Source organism: Macrobrachium rosenbergii, chromosome 35 (genome assembly GCF_040412425.1).
Source record: "Macrobrachium rosenbergii isolate ZJJX-2024 chromosome 35, ASM4041242v1, whole genome shotgun sequence".
NCBI lineage: Eukaryota > Metazoa > Arthropoda > Malacostraca > Decapoda > Palaemonidae > Macrobrachium > Macrobrachium rosenbergii.
The window spans coordinates 4,982,100-5,000,981 of NC_089775.1; the positions used below are offsets into that span (position 1 = coordinate 4,982,100).

The window sequence follows — 18,882 nt, forward strand, 5'->3', positions numbered from 1 at the left end:
TATAAAAACGAAATCTACAATTCTGTATTAGTAATGCAAGCACAAGTGCCCGAATCGGAAATGATACTACAGGGAGCTTTCAGAGCCTCGGATGAGCTCTAAAGCTGGTTGAAGGTTAGAGGTGAGAAGGCTCTGTGGAGCTTCCAACTCTATCATTTTTAATTCTGAGTGTTTAATCAGTCACAGGCACATTACTGACTGAGTAATTTGCAGTATTATTATTTAATGGTTAAATCTTTCCAAGTTTGTTTTTTATACTTCACAAATGGGGTGACATTTTGTATGCACACACACACACACACACACACACACACACACACACATATATATATATATATATATATATATATATATATATATATATATATATATATATATATATATATATAACATTCCTAATCCTGGGGTTGAATCGTTGGCCCTTGTTCATATGAAGGACAAAATCTCCACATCTCCCCTTCCATAATAATTACAGAAAACATCTCCAAGAGTACAAATTAACATAAACTGACCTGCGAGTTTACTAACATTGCAGAAATCCTCCGGAATCAATTCCCACCGTCAAAGGACAACGATAATCTAGATTTTCATATAACCTCTGCAAGACAATGCAATAATACGCTTCCCCTTACAACCTCCAATTACCGGCGGGGTCTGAATTAGCCATAACGAGCTATTTATTCGCGTCCTGATATAATAATCAGGAGTTAATGACCTGGCATTCGGGAGGCCAATTCTGGCGAGTCATCTCTGCCCCAGGTAAGTATCGGTAAGCACCTCCGGGATCGAATGAGAATCAATACTAATTTGCATCTGGCTTTCGATGGCAGAGAGAGAGAGAGAGAGAGAGAGAGAGAGAGAGAGAGAGAGAGAGAGAGAGAGAGAGATTTTACCAATTAATGTGCTTTGGTACGGGGCTGATTAAGTTTAAGTCGAGACTAATGTAATACAAAATTAATACGAAAAATGAATAGAATTTATTCCTGGAGAGAGAGAGAGAGAGAGAGAGAGAGAGAGAGAGAGAGAGAGAGAGAGAGAGAGAGAGAGAGAGAGAGAGAGAGAGAGATTACCAATTAATATCCTGTACAGGGCTGATTACGGTTGAGTCGAGACTAATGTAATACAAAGCGAATATAAAAAACGAATCCAATTTATTCCCGGAGAGAGAGAGAGAGAGAGAGAGAGAGAGAGAGAGAGAGAGAGAGAGAGAGACCAATTAATGCCCTTCTGTACAGGGCTGACTAAGTTTGAGTCGAGACTAATGTAATGCAAAGCGAATATAAAAAATGAATCCAATTTATTCCCGGAGAGAGAGAGAGAGAGAGAGAGAGAGAGAGAGAGAGAGAGAGAGAGAGAGAGAGAGAGAGAGAGAGAGAGCTTCATTACGAAATTGACATTGCCTAGAGTAACGGAGTTGGGGGTAGAGAATCACAGGGATAATAGGATGGCGTTTGTTAAGTGAGTCGGAAGGGAGGGGGGAGGGGGAGGGGGGGGGGGAGGAGGGGGGGGGGAGGGGTTATAACTCGACACCTGGTGATTTCTATAACAACCCGTATTCCGGGGTTGTAATGCCGCCCCGGGCGTTATTGGATTACCCGGAAGTGGCGGAATGGTAGTGGCGTTATTTGAAGAAATTTACCTGATTCATTTTTGCATATTTTTTGAGATTTATTAATATTATTATTATTATTGTTATTATTATTATTATTATTATTATTATTATTATTATTATTATTATTGTTGTTGTTTTTTTGCAATTACTGGGAATAAAATTAATTATTATTATTATTAACGTTGTATATTTTTGTAATTACTGGAAATAAGATCAAATGTTAATTATTATTGTTATTATTATTATTATATTATTATTATTATTATCACTGATGAAAATAATTCTAAATATCACTTGATTATCTTTTTATTCAATCATTTCACTGCTCAAATAACTTAATTTTACTGTTCCTACTGTTTATTTAGCTTTTCTGATTCCATTTTATCTCCTTCTATCGTTATTTTCATACTTGGAATGAGCAAATGTTATCCTTTGTAATCTTGTCATTTAGAATTCTATCTCAAGAACGTGTGAGCGGAATTCAATGAAACTCGACAGGTGTAATCAACAGGTGGTCATCAAGAAATGAATCACTTTTGGAAGTAATCGTTTCAGATCTGATGACTCCTTACCACGCCATAAAACGGGTGCGTTCATTTAGTCACACTTCAGTCTCGTAACGAGGCGCTTTCGTGCATCCTATTATTAATATTATCCTACCTCCTTCCTCCTCCTCCTCCTCCTCTTCCTCTCCCTCCCTATCTCATTAAACCCTGTCCCATTTCCATCATCTGAAGCGAAGCGTAATCAGGGGAATTTACGAGACATTATCCAGTCTCTTAGTTTTGGGTCCTCGTTAGCTGGGGTGAATGAACGCGCCCCAACCTGTCCTGTTTCGAAGGGTATTGAACGCAGCCCCGGGTCTTCCTAAGTAGGAAGTAGGAGGTGGTATACTGATGATATTCTTTAAAGAGGGGAGGTCTTTTGGGGGGGTGGATGTATGGAGCACAGAGGAAATTGGAGAAGTCAGAAATCTGGATAATTGACTTCAAATTGCTTCCCACATCGTAATTAGGACGAAAATGTGATCTGATTGAAGTAAGGTATCAAATAGATACCTCGGAGAGAGAGAGAGAGAGAGAGAGAGAGAGAGAGAGAGAGAGAGAGAGAGAGAGAGAGAGAGAGAGATTACATTTTTGTATTTTGTATGCCAAACACGAAAAAGCGAATTGCATTCGCAGTAAAAATGTTAGGCGTCCGCTGCATGCAAAAAGCAACATGCAAAATGATACGTATTGCTTTTTGCAATACGTAACAATTTACATATTAATATTTGAGCACAAATTTGCACATCTGTTCAAATTATTACGGGACACTTGATCTGCACCGCAGCATCTACGGGACTGAGATAAACCAAATTCCTAGTATATTCCCACAAGCATAACTAATTCTATAATGCATAATTACTGTATGATGTATAAAGATTCAGGAATTGCAAGCAACTGCACGCTTGCGTGCATCTTCCAGCCGCAGGACGGAGAGGGAATGTCACGCAGTATCACACGGAGTGAAGGAAGTGGAAAAACCTTACCTAGGAATCACGTCCGTTGCCATGGCAACGGATGCTGGCGTCCACGTCCTCCCCCACCCCTTCCCTCACCTCACTCCCTCCCCCAGAGCCCAGTTTCTAGGGCAACCAGAGAGGGGCTTCTACATTTTCCTCCTCTGTTCAAGGGCAAAAGGCTCTGACAGGATTCTTCAATACTTACACACACATATAGACAAGCACATGCGCTCACAATCAGGCGCGCAAGCGCGCCAACCACCAACGGACGGACGAATAGGTTTCGATCTTAACGTATCAGTGAAAGATGTTGGCACATCTGAGTAGACAGCTCAGATACCTGAAGAGAGAGAGAGAGAGAGAGAGAGAGAGAGAGAGAGAGAGAGAGAGAGAGAGAGAGAGAGAGAGAGAGATGGCATTAAGTGAGTAGTGTATAGTGTTACATTTTGCTGAAAGTTCATCCTTTATTCAGTAGTTAAAGGAGTTGTCTATCGCTAACTGCCCTGTGGTATAGTTTGACCACACCTCCTTGGAGGGGAAACAGTAATATAAGAAAATATATATATATATATATATATATATATATATATAATATATATATATATATATATATATATATATATATATATATATATATATATATATATATATATAGAGAGAGAGAGAGAGAGAGTTTTTATAACGTCATAATGACAAGAAAAAACACATTAGCACAAATACTAATCAGATTTCTCTTCTTTTCAGTATCTTAAACCAAAAAACTATTTTCTATCTTTCAAACAAAAAATATCTCTTCACAGGAAACATTTTATGTACAGCAATGTTCTCCTGGGACAATTGACGAAAAACAGCAACTATGGCAATGCGAGCTGGCTTATAATAGGGGCGAATTGGACAAATTACTAATTGTAGGGTGTCATCCAGGGTAGACAACTCTCTCTCTCTCTCTCTCTCTCTCTCTCTCTCTCTACACTCATATATATATATATATATATATATATATATATATATATATATATATATATATATATATATATATATATATATATATATATATATATATATAAGACGTTGATCTTACCAGCCTACCCCTGAACACATATACCCTTTACACAAAAAGGCAGAAATGTAGAACTGAAAGAGGCCTTTTGAAACAAATATGTTTTCGAATGACAAAAAATAACATTCATTTAGAAAGACACATCTAAGAAAGATCATAATAAAAAAAAACCTAACTGTACATAGCCTTTGCAACGTAAGTATTTTTCAACACATGACAAACACCATGCATCATAAAACTCGTCAAACATTATCACTTTCATTATGGAAACATACAAACAGTTCTCTATCTCATATGAGCGTTTATCTTGAACATTTGCAAATCACATGTATATTTTAAGGCTTCTGGACCGTCACTTATATATTTATCTCTAGAGAGAATATACAGAAATGAAGGAATGGAGGTACTGAGAAATTAGCATTTTATCAGTGTCAGAATAGGGAGACAATTTGTTAGAAAATATTATAAAATTTTAACAAGGGGATAACATAGTGATGGCACTCAAGGTTATATGTGAACAAAAAATCAAACTACATATATAAATGAATTATGAAAAGAATAGACTGCAAATTTAGGTCAGTTTACAAAGATAAACATTAAACAAGCAAAAAATACGCCGAAGTTTCTTCGGCGTGATCGAGTTTTCTGTACAGCGTTTAATCAAGGCCACCGAAAATAGATCTATCTTTCGGTAGTCTGGGTATAATGCTGTATGAGCCGTAGCCCGTGAAACTTAACCACTGCCTGGTGGTGGCCTGTCCTATACCGTTGCCAGAAGCGCGATTATGGCTAACTTTAACCTTAAATAAAATAAAAATTACCGAGGCTAGAGGGCTGCAATTTGGTATGTTTGATGACTGAAGGGTGGATGACCAACATACCAATTTGCAGCCCTCTAGCCTCAGTAGTTTTTAAGATCTGAGGGCGGACGGGAAAAGTGCGGACGGACAGACAAAGCCGGCACAATAGTTTTATAGAAAACGAAAATGGAAAAGATGATACAGGTACCAAATTGGTCAACACGAAGATAAAAATATTCTGAAACTCTTCGTACGCCATTCTCAATCATTCTAGTATCATTAACTAGAATGGCAAAGAAGTAATCCGTTGCACAGCAACTTGTGAAAATTCAATTACCATCTTCAGTCAATTATATTATTTATTGTCAATAATTCTATTCAATGTTGCCATCAAGAGGATAATCGTCATGTGATTTCAATATTTACTCAAAACAAATAGTATCTGGGGATATAACGTGCCCAGGAACTTGTCTTAATTATAAGCCATTAGATCTGTCTTTAAACTTGTTTTTCAAACGTTCTTGTTAATATCTATGATGAAAAAAAGAATGTTAGCAAACATCAACTTTAGTGGGGTACCCAAGGGCTTTACAATGACCCTTTATGAAAAGAAAAAGAAAAATAAATTCAATAATTATTTGGGGAAAGATTCTGTTAGTATTGTAATTCTTTTTTAGGTTTTAAAGGAGTCTAAATTGCATGTATTCTAGAGAGAGAGAGAGAGAGAGAGAGAGAGAGAGAGAGAGAGAGAGAGAGAGAGAGAGAGAGAGAGAGAGAGAGAGATAAAACAATATACACCTATAGACTGTCTTGAAATATAATGGTACGGTTGTATATTCATTCATCATGAACGTTTGCCTTAGGGAGAGAGAGAGAGAGAGAGAGAGAGAGAGAGAGAGAGAGAGAGAGAGAGAGAGAGAGAGAGAGAGAGAGAGTCCTCATATATAGCATTAGTTACTGTTTGAGCAATAATGTTTGATACTTTTACTCAGCAGACATACGGGAGAGGAGAGAGAGAGAGAGAGAGAGAGAGAGAGAGAGAGAGAGAGAGAGAGAGAGAGAGAGAGAGAGAGAGAGAAAATCCTCATATATAGTATTAGTTATTGTTTGAGCAATAATGTGATATTCTTACTCAGCACACATACTTGGAGAGAGAGAGAGAGAGAGAGAGAGAGAGAGAGAGAGAGAGAGAGAGAGAGAGAGAGAGAAATACAATCGCCTTACATTAATAAATAAGAAAAGAAAATGTCAAAATCAAACAGACACAATCCTGTGAAATGCACAAACTGGAAGACGCTCGCTCACAGCTGCGAGGTCAGTGCCCTAGCTGTGACGTACGAGGTCAAAGGTCACGTCTCCTTTCCTTCTGCGCTGTCACGGTCGAAGGATAGAGAAAATGTCCTCGTTTACTTTATGAAGCTTCTAAATGGCTGTTTTGATTTTCATTAGGAATTATGAATACCATGATAATGAATGGAATAATTCAGAGATATATTACAGCTAAATGGCAATACGTTTTATCAAGTTTTACTCGCTAAATGACGATATATTTCATCAAGTTTTACTCGTTAAATGACGATATGTTTCATCAAGTTTTACTCGTTAAATGACGATACGTTTCATCAAGTTTTACTCGCTAAATGACGATACGTTTCATCAAGTTTTACTCGTTAAATGACGATACGTTTCATCAAGTTTTACTCGCTAAATGACGATATGTTTCATCAAGTTTTACTCGCTAAATGACGATACGTTTCATCAAGTTTTACTCGCTAAATGACGATACGTTTCATCAAGTTTTACTCGTTAAATGACGACACGTTTCATCAAGTTTTACTCGTTAAATGACGATACGTTTCATCAAATTTTACTCGCTAAATGACGATACGCTTCATCAAGTTGTACTCGCTAAATGACGATACTTTTCATCAAATTTTACTACCTAAATGAAAATGTTTCATCAAGTTTTTCTCGCTAAATGAAAATACGTTTCATCAAGTTTTTCTCGCTAAATGAAAATACGTTTCATCAAGTTTTTCTCGCTAAATGAAAATACGTTTCATCAAGTTTTACTTGCTAAATGACAATGCGTTTCATCCAGTTATACTCTCTAAATGACGATATGTTTCATCAAGTTTTACTCGCTAAATGACAATACCTTTTATCAAGTTTTACTCGCCAAATTACAATACCGTTTATCAGGTTTTACTCGCTAAATGACAATACCTTTTATCAAGTTTTTCTCGCTAAATGACGATACATTTCATCAAGTTTTATCCACTTTTGCTTGGTATCTATTTAAAATGCATCCAATAACAGGACTCCACCAAGTTTTTTTCAGTGGTCCACATCTGATAAAGGGCAGTTTATCAACATTTTTGCAGTTGGTATTCTATTTAAAATTGTAGTTTCATTTACAGTCGCTTATCAGCGCAAGCGTTTAACAGGGACTCCACACAAGCAATTTTTTATCAAGCTACAAGCGTTTTTGAAGTCTGGTCCAGAGTTGTTAGTTAATAACAATTTACAGAGGGCTGCGTTTAATTTACAGTCTGGTCATTTCACTTACAAACATTTGATTTACAGTCTGGTCATTTCACTTACAAACATTTGATTTACAGTCTGGTCATTTCATTACAAGCATTTAATTACAGTCTGGTTATTTCACTTACAAGCGTTCAATTTACAGTCTGGTTACAAGCGGTTACATTCTGGTCATTTCACTTAAAAAGCATTGAATTTACAGTCTGGTCATTTCACTTACAGTCTGGTCATTCCACTTACAAGCGTTTAATTTACAGTCTGGTCATTCCACTTACAAGCGTTTAATTTACAGTCTGGTCATTCCACTTACAAGCGTTTAATTTACAGTCTGGTCATTTCCACAACTGTTATTTAAGCATTTAAGTGTTTTACAGTCTGGTCATTCCACAGTCTGGTCATTTCACTTACAAGCGTTTCATTTACAGTCTGGTCATTTCATTTACAAAGGTTTAATTTAGTGTCTGGTCATTCCACTTACAAGCATTTAATTTACAGTCTGGTCATTTCATTTACAAAGATTTAATTTACTGTCTGATCATTCCACTTACAAGCGTTTCATTTACAGTCTGGTCATTTCACTTACAAAGGTTCAATTTACAGTCTGGTCATTCCACTTCCAAGAGTTTCATAATATACAGTCTGGTCATTTCACTTACAAAGGTTCAATTTACAGTCTGGTCATTCCACTTCCAAGAGTTTCATAATATACAGTCTGGTCAGGTTTTTTAGTCTGGTCATTTACAAAGGTTTAATTTACAATTTGGTCATTGATTCAAAGGTTTAATTTACAAGTATTTAATTCACAAGCAGAGTCCACAAGGAAATCAGTTATGCAAAGAAACAAACAAACAAGGCAGTGGTTAGGGATATAAGAGGCTGGAACAGTGACAACATAAAAGAAGCGTGTGCTACATATGTGGAGTGACGATCATGTTGTGAAAAATAAAACCAACGATCATGTTGTGACAAAAAAGCGAAGACTTAAATGACTGAAATTTAAAGGTGAGTGAAGGTAATCATTGTCGATTCACGTATAGTGTAATTTCTCTCTCTCTCTCTCTCTCTCTCAAAATGTATTCCTTTCTGATGCCCAATTCCTGCTTTCCCTGCTCTCTCTCACTCTCTCTCAAAATGTATTCCTTTCTAATGCCCAGTTTCTGCTTTTCCTGCTCTCTCTCTCTCTCTCTCTCTCTCTCAAAATGTATTCCTTTCTAATGCCCAGTTCCTGCTTTCCCTGCTATTTCTCTCTCTCTCTCTCTCAAAATGTATTCCTTTCTAATGCCCAGTTCCTGCTTTCCCTGCTATTTCTCTCTCTCTCTCTCTCTCTCTCTCAAAATGTATTCCTTTCTAATGCCCAGTTCCTGCTCAAAATGTATTCCTTTCTAAAGTTCCTGCCCATTTCCTCTCTCTCTCTCTCTCAAATCTGTATTCCTTTCTCTCTCTCTCTCAAAATGCCCAGTTCCTGCTTTTCCTCTCTCTCTCTCTCTCTCTCTCTCTCTCTCTCTCTCAAAATGTATTCCTTTCTAATGCCCAGTTCTCTCTCTCTTCTCTCTCCTTTCTAATTTCCCTGCTATTTCTCTCTCTCTCTCTCTCTCTCTCTCTCTCTCAAAATGTATTCCTTTCTAATGCCCACTTCCTGCTTTTTCCTCAAATGCTTTCTAATGCCCACTTCCTGCTTTCTATTTCTCTCTCTCTCTCTCTCAAAATGTATTCCTTTCTAATGCCCAGTTCCTGCTTTCCCTGTTATTTCTCTCTCTCTCTCTCTCTCTCTCAAAATGTATTCCTTTCTGCCCAGTTCCTGCCCACTTCTCTCTCTCTTCCTTTCTGATGCCCACTTCCTGCTTTCCCTGCTATTTCTCTCTCTCTCTCTCTCTCAAAATGTATTCCTGGACAGAAGAGGAAGAAGAAGAAGAAGAAGAAGAAGAAGAAGAAGAAGAAAAAGAAGAAGAAGAAGAAGAAGAAGAAGAAGACGGAGACCCAAACACAATAATAAATGCTTATATTAACTAACTTCCCCAAGCCATGTCTGGGGTCCGTACCCTAAATGCTGACACACATTTACCTCGCGAATGTGTGTCAAGGGGAAAGAGAGAGAGAGAGAGAGAGAGAGAGAGAGAGAGAGAGAGAGAGAGAGAGAGAGAGAGTACACACATATGCGAAGGAATCATGGCAAATATTATTGACGGAATATGTATGTGGGGTCATTAGACGAGTATTTTGGGGAGGGGGGAATGGAATAATGGATGGGTGAAGATGAATGGGAGGGGGAATGAATGGAATGGGGGTATATGGAAGAGAGAGAGAGAGAGAGAGAGAGAGAGAGAGAGAGAGAGAGAGAGAGAGAGAGAGAGGGATTATATCACACACAACATCCATCCCCCGATGCTTAACTATTAAGATGGCCAGCAGGGAGGTTTTGTATCAGAGAGAGAGAGAGAGAGAGAGAGAGAGAGAGAGAGAGAGAGAGAGAGAGAGAGAGAGAGATATTAAAACGCCTGGAACTATGAGGACCTAAAGGATTCATGCACATACACTGATGTGTGGAGCTGCTTCATCTGATTGCCCGTGAGATGAGAGAGAGAGAGAGAGAGAGAGAGAGAGTTAATAGCATAACTAGAGGAACGTCCTACCAACATCTCTCCCTCTCTCTCTCTCTCTCTCTCTCTCTCCCTGTCTCTGTCTCTCCCTCTCTTTCTCTCTCAACCGGCTTCCACAAGTCCCCCAACTGCGCATGAATTCCAACCCACCAGAACTGAGTCTGACCTGCCAGGCGTAAGAGGTTTAATTATCTCGCCTTTTAATGCCCCGTGCCCATCTCCCGGGTCATTTCCGGGGTCCTTAGGCACTCAGAAAAGTGCCCCTGGGTCATCCCAGTCGCAGGTCAGTCCTCAAGTGCCCGTCGAAGCCCGTGGCACTCGGTGGAAAGTACGCTTCTTGCCGAGGAGCGCCAGGCATCGGTGGCAGTGGCTGGCTCCGTGTGCAAGAAGCTAAGTCAGTTTCGGTCAAACTGTGGACGAAGGCGTGTGTGTCCGTGCATGTCCTACGTGTAAAGAAAAAAAAGAAGAAGAAGAAGAACAAGAAGAAGAAGAGGGAGAACAGAAGAAATAATCGAATCCACCCAGCATACATGACCTCTTTACTTTCGTGTGTGGAAACTCTTCTTCTTCTTCCTCCATGCTGAGGGCTGGATGATTCTTGCCATGGAGGGACGACACGGCCTGGAAAACGTCATCATGTGACCTCGGAATTTCGATCATTTGGTGAAGAAGAAGAAGATGTGAGAGAGAGAGAGAGAGAGAGAGAGAGAGAGAGAGAGAGAGAGAGAGAGAGGTCATCATCATCATCATCATAAGACTTCTCACTGATTGACTGGATTCTGGACACACACACATTCCGTCATCGCCATCACCATTTCATCTCCTTCACAATCACCACCAACGTCGTCACCACCATTTCCTCCCTCGTCAGTTCATCCTCCTCCTCCTCCTCCTCCTCCTCCTCCTCCTCCTCCTCCTCCTCCTCTTCCTCCTCCCTTCGCACCACCATCATCACCATCACCTCCCTCCTCCCCGTCATTAAGTTATGACCGAGTGCCACCTATGAAGAGCCAGGAGTGATAGAGAGAGAGAGAGAGAGAGAGAGAGAGTGAGAGAGAGAGAGAGAGAGAGAGAGAAGAGAGAGAGTGCCAATTCCCTGGCATAGTGGAGAAGTAGGCACCACCACCACCACCACCGCCACCACCGCCGCCGCCGCTGCCGCTGCTAGCTGGCATCCGAAGGGGGAAGAGGAGTGAGTCGAGGAGAGGAGGAGGAGGGGGAGGAGGAGGAGGAGGAGGAGGAGGAGGGGGAGGAGGAGGAGGAGGAGAGAGGGGGCGGAGAGAGGGGCCCCTTCCATACGCAACCATGGAATGGGCCAATGGTGACATTCGGTGCCACTTCTCCAGGAGTCATCCTTTCTCCAACATCCAAGAGACGGTGGTGGACTTCCACGGCTACACGCCGCCCTCCGCCAGGGACTTCCCGGGCCAGACCCGAATCGACTACGGGTCGGACGTGGTTCCGCCGGGCTCGACGACGACGGCCCTAGGGAGCCGCCAGGAGTGCACGCCCAACCACTGCGGAGGAGGAGGGTAGGAGGGGGAGGAGGGGTCGCATACCCTCCGACGGCTACCCTCACCTATGGCATCACGCATCCCAACTACCAGATCACCAATAAGTCCATCAGTACCCATGCCCCCTCGGGGGTCTACTCCACAGAGGGGTACATGCCCCATCCTCCCACCAGGGTAGTGGGGGACTACGCCACCACCGGCTACCCGGCGTCGCAGCAGCAGCAGCAACCATACCCAAGCTCCCAGTCCTCTTCGTACCGGCCGGAGAGCGAGCGCGCGGCCTACGTGGGCGGATCCTGCAGCGAGTGTCCAGTCAGTGCCACCTGTGATTACGGCGGGGGCGGGGGCGTGGGGCCCCTCCACCACCCCATGCCCCCCACGAGCTGCGGCTACCCGACGACGGACGAGTGCCACGTCCGGACGGACTTGGGACCCTTGCCCGACATCCACCCCGAAGTGAGGGGCGCGCCGGGGGGTGACATGCGGCATCACCCGCCCTCATCCTCATCCTCCCACCCCTCGTACCACCAACACCACATCCACCACCTCCACCACACCCCTCCACCTCCGCCTCCCCCTCCGCAGTCGTCCTCCTCCTCCCAGGGCGAGCTGAGAGACGATCTCCTGCGGCCGGAGTGTTACGACGGAGGAGGAGGAGGAGGAGGAGGAGGAGGAGGCGGAGGCGTGGGAGGACTTCGCAGCCACCACGCCAGCCACTGCGACCTTCGGGATTTCGAGGAATGGCGCGAGATGAGGGGCTCGCGGGAGTCGGTGGGCACGCTGCCCCCGGAGCTCGAGACCCATCTGAAGCAGTGCCGGTGCCCCTGCGATCACCTCGGCTACGGGAATTACCAGGTGGGTGCCTTCAGGAGTAGTGGTGTAAGTAGCAACAGTAGCATTCCCCTTCGGATTGTTTGGTGTCGTGTCCGGGGTTTCTACACTGACGACAAGGAGGCTATCTATCTGTCTATATGGATAGACAAATGGATAAATAGATAGGTGGATGGATAGACAGTTGGTAACTGTATTTGTATCTATCTATCTATCTATCTAGATGTATAGATAAATAGATAGGTAGGCAGCAAGATTAAAAACACAATCACCCTCAATACTTAGTTGCTTATATGAATCCTTACATCACTGACTACCATAAATACAAAAAACATAGAGACTTCTATTATTAAAATAAAAATATTCTTTTCATCATCATTTATTTTCAGTACACTTCTATAAGTGCCCACTTCAATAAAAGAAGGGGAACTGAGATAGACAAAAATGGTTTAAGTAGCGAGTCTACCAATACAACATTGTGATTTCACAGAGTGACATTTTGTCATTAACTTCTGACCCGAACCAGTTTTAACTTTGAACCTTGAAGAGTTGAACCAAAAATACAATTTATCATCAATATTAGATTTAGCTATGAGATTATAACAGTTTATCAGCTAAATTTACCTGATCAACCTGTTAGGTACAATTTGCCTGAACCGTGATCACAATTTACTCTCGAAAAACAAGTGGTTTTATTTTAGTTATGATACGTTTTTGGTAAATTAATGATAAAACAGCGAGATATAATCATGTTGGTGATATATTTTGATATAACAAATATACGCTGAGGAACTTGGTAAATTACGAGGTGATATACTATAACAAATATACACTGTGGAACTTGGTACGTTACGAGGCGATATATTTTGATATAACAAATATACACTGAGGAAATGGTATTTTACGAGGTGATATATTTTGATATAACAAATATACACTGAGGAACTTGATAAATTACGAGGCGATATACTATAACAAATATACATAGAGGAATTTGGTGAATTATACACGAATCAACTGAGAGACGTGAACAGCCTTTGAAATATACATTACATTTATTTGTTACATAATTCATATGCTGATTATACATATTCAAGCGTGCTACATAATTCATATGGCGGTACCATACGTTGAATCATTTAACAGTAATATAAAATATACTTGTAAAATAGACTTCTTTCAACGTTTAAGACATATTTCACCCGAAGGATCCAATTTTGAAATCTTTACCTGTGAAATATATCTTAGTATTTGCAAGACATATATCGCAAAATGACAAATATTTTTAATCTATTTGTAATTTTCATAGCTAACAAACCTGCGGTCTTGACTTAGTCTTCTATTTGTAAGTTAAGACCCAATTTCATCTCTATTTCAAGAAGTTTAAACGGAAACTGACAGTAAAAAGTTTGAGAAGTGTAACAGGATTAAAACCTCAAAGCAGTTGCACTATGAATCAACTGTTAGGAGAGGGTCGAGGAAAGTCAGATGGAAGAAAGAGAATATGAACGGAGGTACAGTAAAAGGAACGAAAGGGGTTGAAGCATCTAGGGACAAGAAGTTAGAGAAGACATTTTAGTCAATATAAAATAAAGACATCTTGGCTAGAAGAATGAGAAATCTAAATACAGGCTTTAAATTCAACTGCGATATATAACACCAGATCCGTCGAATAAAGTATTTTTCATACTGCATAATAATTCTCAAATTGTAGGATATTTGCTTTGCATTTCAATGCCAGTTTAACCTCCCAATAATTTTGCTGGGATATAATAATTTTGAGCGATCTGCGAATTAAATTTTTACTAAACTATATTTCACTGTGAGGCGCCATTGTTCATGGGGCCTGAATTTCATTTATATGCGATGAAAACTGTATGAGGAATTCATGATGTTTGCATAATCTATGATTTACATTTTAGTGTAGCTGTGAGAAATTATATATATATACATACATACATACATACATATATATAATATATTTATACATACATGTATACATATACATATAATATATAATATATATATAATATATGTGTATACATATATATATAAATATATTATAAATATATGCATTTATATATATATATATATATATATATATATATATATATATATATATATATATATATATATATATATATATATATATATATATGTGTGTGTGTGTGTGTGTGTGTGTGTGTGTGTGTGTGTGTGTATAAAGAGAACTCTTTTAACCCATTACATAAATATATCACAAAGAAAATATGCAAATTCGGTTATTTCTCTCTCTCTCTCTCATTTTCTTATCTCAGAGAATGATTAAAACTTCAACATTCTCTAATTTTCTTCATCTGCAAAGCAGAGAATGATTAAAACCTACTTCATCATTTCCTAATCTCCTCACTCTCTCTCCCCATTTTAAATCTCTGCACAGCCCCGTACAACTAAAAAAAAAAAAAAAGTCCAAACTTTACACAAACAGCATTTACTTCTTTCTAATTGGAGTGGCTTTTTTAAGCTCCCCCTTTTACAAACCTAATGGTTTTTTCCCCCTTATTTATTTCGCTGTAGATAATGAGACCCCTTTCAAAGTCCAGATGAATGTTATTCATACGTATCATTTTTATACATCGCCTGAACGTTTCGTCAAGTTCATTCGAATTCAAGACGGTGCTCTGTTTGAAAAGTTTGGTTTCTCGAGGTAAAGGGTTTTTTTAAGCTGTGTATACATATACATACAAATATGTATACATTACATATCTATATATGCAAATGTATGTATGTGTGTATATATACATACATACATACATACATGTGTATATAAATGTATATGTGTATGTATGTATGTAATACAGTATGTATGTAAATATATTATATATACATACATACATACATACATGCATGCATGCATACATACAAACAGGTGTAATACACACAGATATAATTTAAAAATAAAACTGTAGCTTTCTAACAAAAGTATTATATTAAATTATTTCTATATTTTCGACAATTTTGCTAAAATTTTTCAACTAAGTTTTTCAAATGTTACTTTTTTTAGTGTTGATAAAGTGGCGTGTCCCAAAATGCGTGTCAATATAAAAGACAAATTATGCCTCTTTATAGTTCTCAATTCACCTTTTTTATGCGACGCCCCATGAACTAAAGCTACGAAATGAAAGACCAATTTCTTCTTGACTATTATTATTATTATTATTATTAAGAAGACGAACCCTATTTATATGGAACAAGCCCACCAAAGGGGCCACTGACTTGAAATTCAAGCTTCCAAAAATATTATCATTATTATTATTATTATTAAATTATTATTATTATTATTATTATTATTATTATTATTATTCAGAAGATGAACCCCATTTACACAGAATGGGTTTTGAACAAGCCCACCATATAAAAAATATATTTACATACATACATACACACACATACATAAATAACATACATACACACACACACACACAAACCACCAACCACCTGTATCATCCCCCAGTTCAGTCTAATCCCCAGAGACGACGTTTGTTCTCGGCCCAAGCGAAATGTCGCCAGCAGATCGTCAATCTTCTTATGCAGATGGGATTTTGCCTCTTCGTAACACACGCTCATAGGAAGGCATAAAATCCACACCAGGTCTGGGAATGTGACGTGAGATGCGGGGGTGGAGGTGTGGGAGGGGGTGTGTGGAAAATGCCAGTGTATGAAGCCTCGTGAGAGAGAGAGAGAGAGAGAGAGAGAGAGAGAGCGTAGAGAGAGGAGAATAGTTTGTGAGGTATGAATACGTCTGGGAGAATGTTTATTTATTATTATGATCGTAGATTATTATTATTATTAAGGTTTATTTATTATTATTATTATTATTATTATTATTATTATTATTATTATTATTATTATTATTATTATTATTATTATTATAATTATTATTTCAAGTTAAAAAGCCATAATTATATAATTGGGGATTTTTAATTTCCAAAAATTGATTCTCCACATTGTGAATTTCTTATATTATTATTATTATTATTATTATTATTATTATTATTATTATTATTATTATTATTATTATTTCTGTTCTTATAAATATTATTATTATTTTTCTGCTATAATTTTTATTACTATCATTATTTTTTCATTATCTTATTACTATTATTATCTCGACATTGTGAATTGCTTATATATTATTATTATTATTATTATTATTATTATTATTATTATTATTATATGGTTTTTCTTCACAGAGAATAACCCAATAAAATGGGTACTAAATAATAATAATAATAATAATAATAATAATAATAATAATAATAATAATAATAATAACAACAAACTAAATCACGCCACACAATTCACCAAAGACAACCATTTAATGCAGAACCTATTATCCGTCCATATCTTTTTTCCCCCGCCGCGATGCGGAGGGGCTATCAAATATTCAATTAAGGCCAAATGTCAAATTGTATTCCCGGTCACCGACGGATAATCTATAATATCGAGTGTTGCCAAACACTGCGTGATTCGGACGTAAAGCAAATGTTTATGTTTGTGAATGTTTTTTTGGGTGATTTTTTTTTTTTTATTTTTTAGGTTTTCCCACGATGGCAGAGAGGATTGCTATTGCAGCAGTCAACGTGCAGGCGTAACGGACCTGTAATTGAAAGGCAGGGGGGTGTTTTGCAGGCTTAACGAGAGAGAGAGAGAGAGAGAGAGAGAGAGAGAGAGAGAGAGAGAGAGAGAGAGAGAGAGAGATGTGTGTACGTTCGTTTTGAATGGGAACTGGGGAAATGTGTTACGCGTTCGGGTCTCGTAGAGATAAATGCGATATTGATTCGTGGAACTTGTTTTAGGAGGGGGTGGGGTACGGGGGGGAGGGGGAGAAAAGAGAGAGTGAGAGGAAATATAGGTCTGCTTTATTTAAGGGGATGAAGTGCTCTCATTGTTTTACAGAGCTTCGAGGACACGCTGTTGATTTGGACTGAAGGTTGGAGGAAACAGTTTCAGAATTCATGAAGAGACCTCGTTCTCGTCTAGTAGTTCCGGGTCTGCCAACGATTCTTTGGTGCCCAGAGGAACCCAACTGAGCTACCATGCAACTACCCAATAGTTTTAGAATATGAAAATGTGTGTTATTTGCAAGACGAATGATCATTTTAATGTTACCTACTTAATTCCACTGCAAAGGATATTATATATTGCGGATTCATGAAACTCGGAGAAAATGTAATTCGTTCTGATCGACCATAATGTAATTCGTTTTAATCTAATGATGAAAATTAATTCGTTTTAATCGAACATGATGAAAACGTAATTATAATTTATGAAATTTGACGCTAACGCCCCATTTAAAGAAAGGTGAACATAAGTTAATGAATCATGCAAAATATGGCAACCACAGTAATTTCACTGTGATGAAAAGGAATATTCTTCAAGTTTATGGAACTGAGGGTAATATCAATATTCATAAAAGATATCACACAATTTCTGAGTTTTGGCGATTCGATAAAATACACTATTGACAGTGAACAGGGTAATATATATATTGTTAATTTTAACATGCATGAACTAGGAGTTTTCTGTTTCTGACTTGATGTCAAAAAAACTGGGTTTGATTATCAAGACTGAAATTTTCTTAGAGATATAAGTCAGTGATATAAGCTATATCCGATCATCAAATATTTTCCCTACAATAAGTTAAAGTACACTAAATCCCCACAATATATTATGTAACCATTAAATAACACACAAACAATTTAAACAAGCAAAAAATGCGCCAAAGTTTCTTCTGCGCGATCGAGTTTTCTAACTCTCAGCCGCGGCCCATGAAACTTTCACCCACGGCCCGGTGGTGGCCTGTGTTGTTGGCACCTATGGCGTGCCAGACGCACGAGCCATGGCTAACCTTACATAAAATAAAAACTACCGAGGCTAGAGGGCTGCAATTTGGTATGTTTGATGATTGGAGGGTGGATGGTCAACATACCAATTTGCAGCCCTCTAGCCTCAGTAGTTTTCAAGATCCGACGGCGGACAGAAAAAGTGCGGACGGACAGACAAAGCCGGCACAATAGTTTTCTCTTACAGAAAACCAAAAAAATCAGATTTTAAAAAAATGAAATTTAACATACTAAAAAATTCATTAGCTTCCAGTTTGAAACTCTGGAACAAAACTTGGAAGAACAAAACTTAATAGTAGGAAAGTGACAAAACCTAACAAAAGAAAGGTAAATTATAAAAAAATATTTCTAAAACAAGCCCACTGGGCTAATTGAACGCCGCTGCCAGAGATTAATACTAAGATCTGGGATTAAAGATTCAGCGGATCTCACGATTTTATCCGGGATCTGAAGATTCACGTCAGCTGTTGAAGACTAAACTGGTCAAACCTTATTCGAAGCATAAAGGGTTCTGAATGGACTCCCGCGGCTGAAG

At 38.7% G+C, this 18,882-nt stretch overlaps 2 protein-coding genes across 2 annotated transcripts in view; one reads left to right on the forward strand and one right to left on the reverse strand.

Annotated features, from left to right (window-relative positions):
- LOC136856258 (nucleolin-like) overlaps window positions 1–11,096 on the reverse strand; it is a 49,389-nt gene extending 38,293 nt beyond the window's left edge. Inside the window, exon 1 of the mRNA XM_067133951.1 lies at window positions 10,930–11,096. Within this exon, the coding sequence (XP_066990052.1) occupies window positions 10,930–11,096 (167 nt within the window). The remainder of the gene's footprint in view (window positions 1–10,929) is intronic.
- Window positions 11,025–18,882, forward strand: part of LOC136856423 (dipeptidase 1-like) — a 295,422-nt gene continuing 287,564 nt past the window's right edge. The window contains exon 1 of the mRNA XM_067134286.1: window positions 11,025–12,486. Within this exon, the coding sequence (XP_066990387.1) occupies window positions 11,785–12,486 (702 nt within the window). The 5' untranslated portion in view covers window positions 11,025–11,784. The remainder of the gene's footprint in view (window positions 12,487–18,882) is intronic.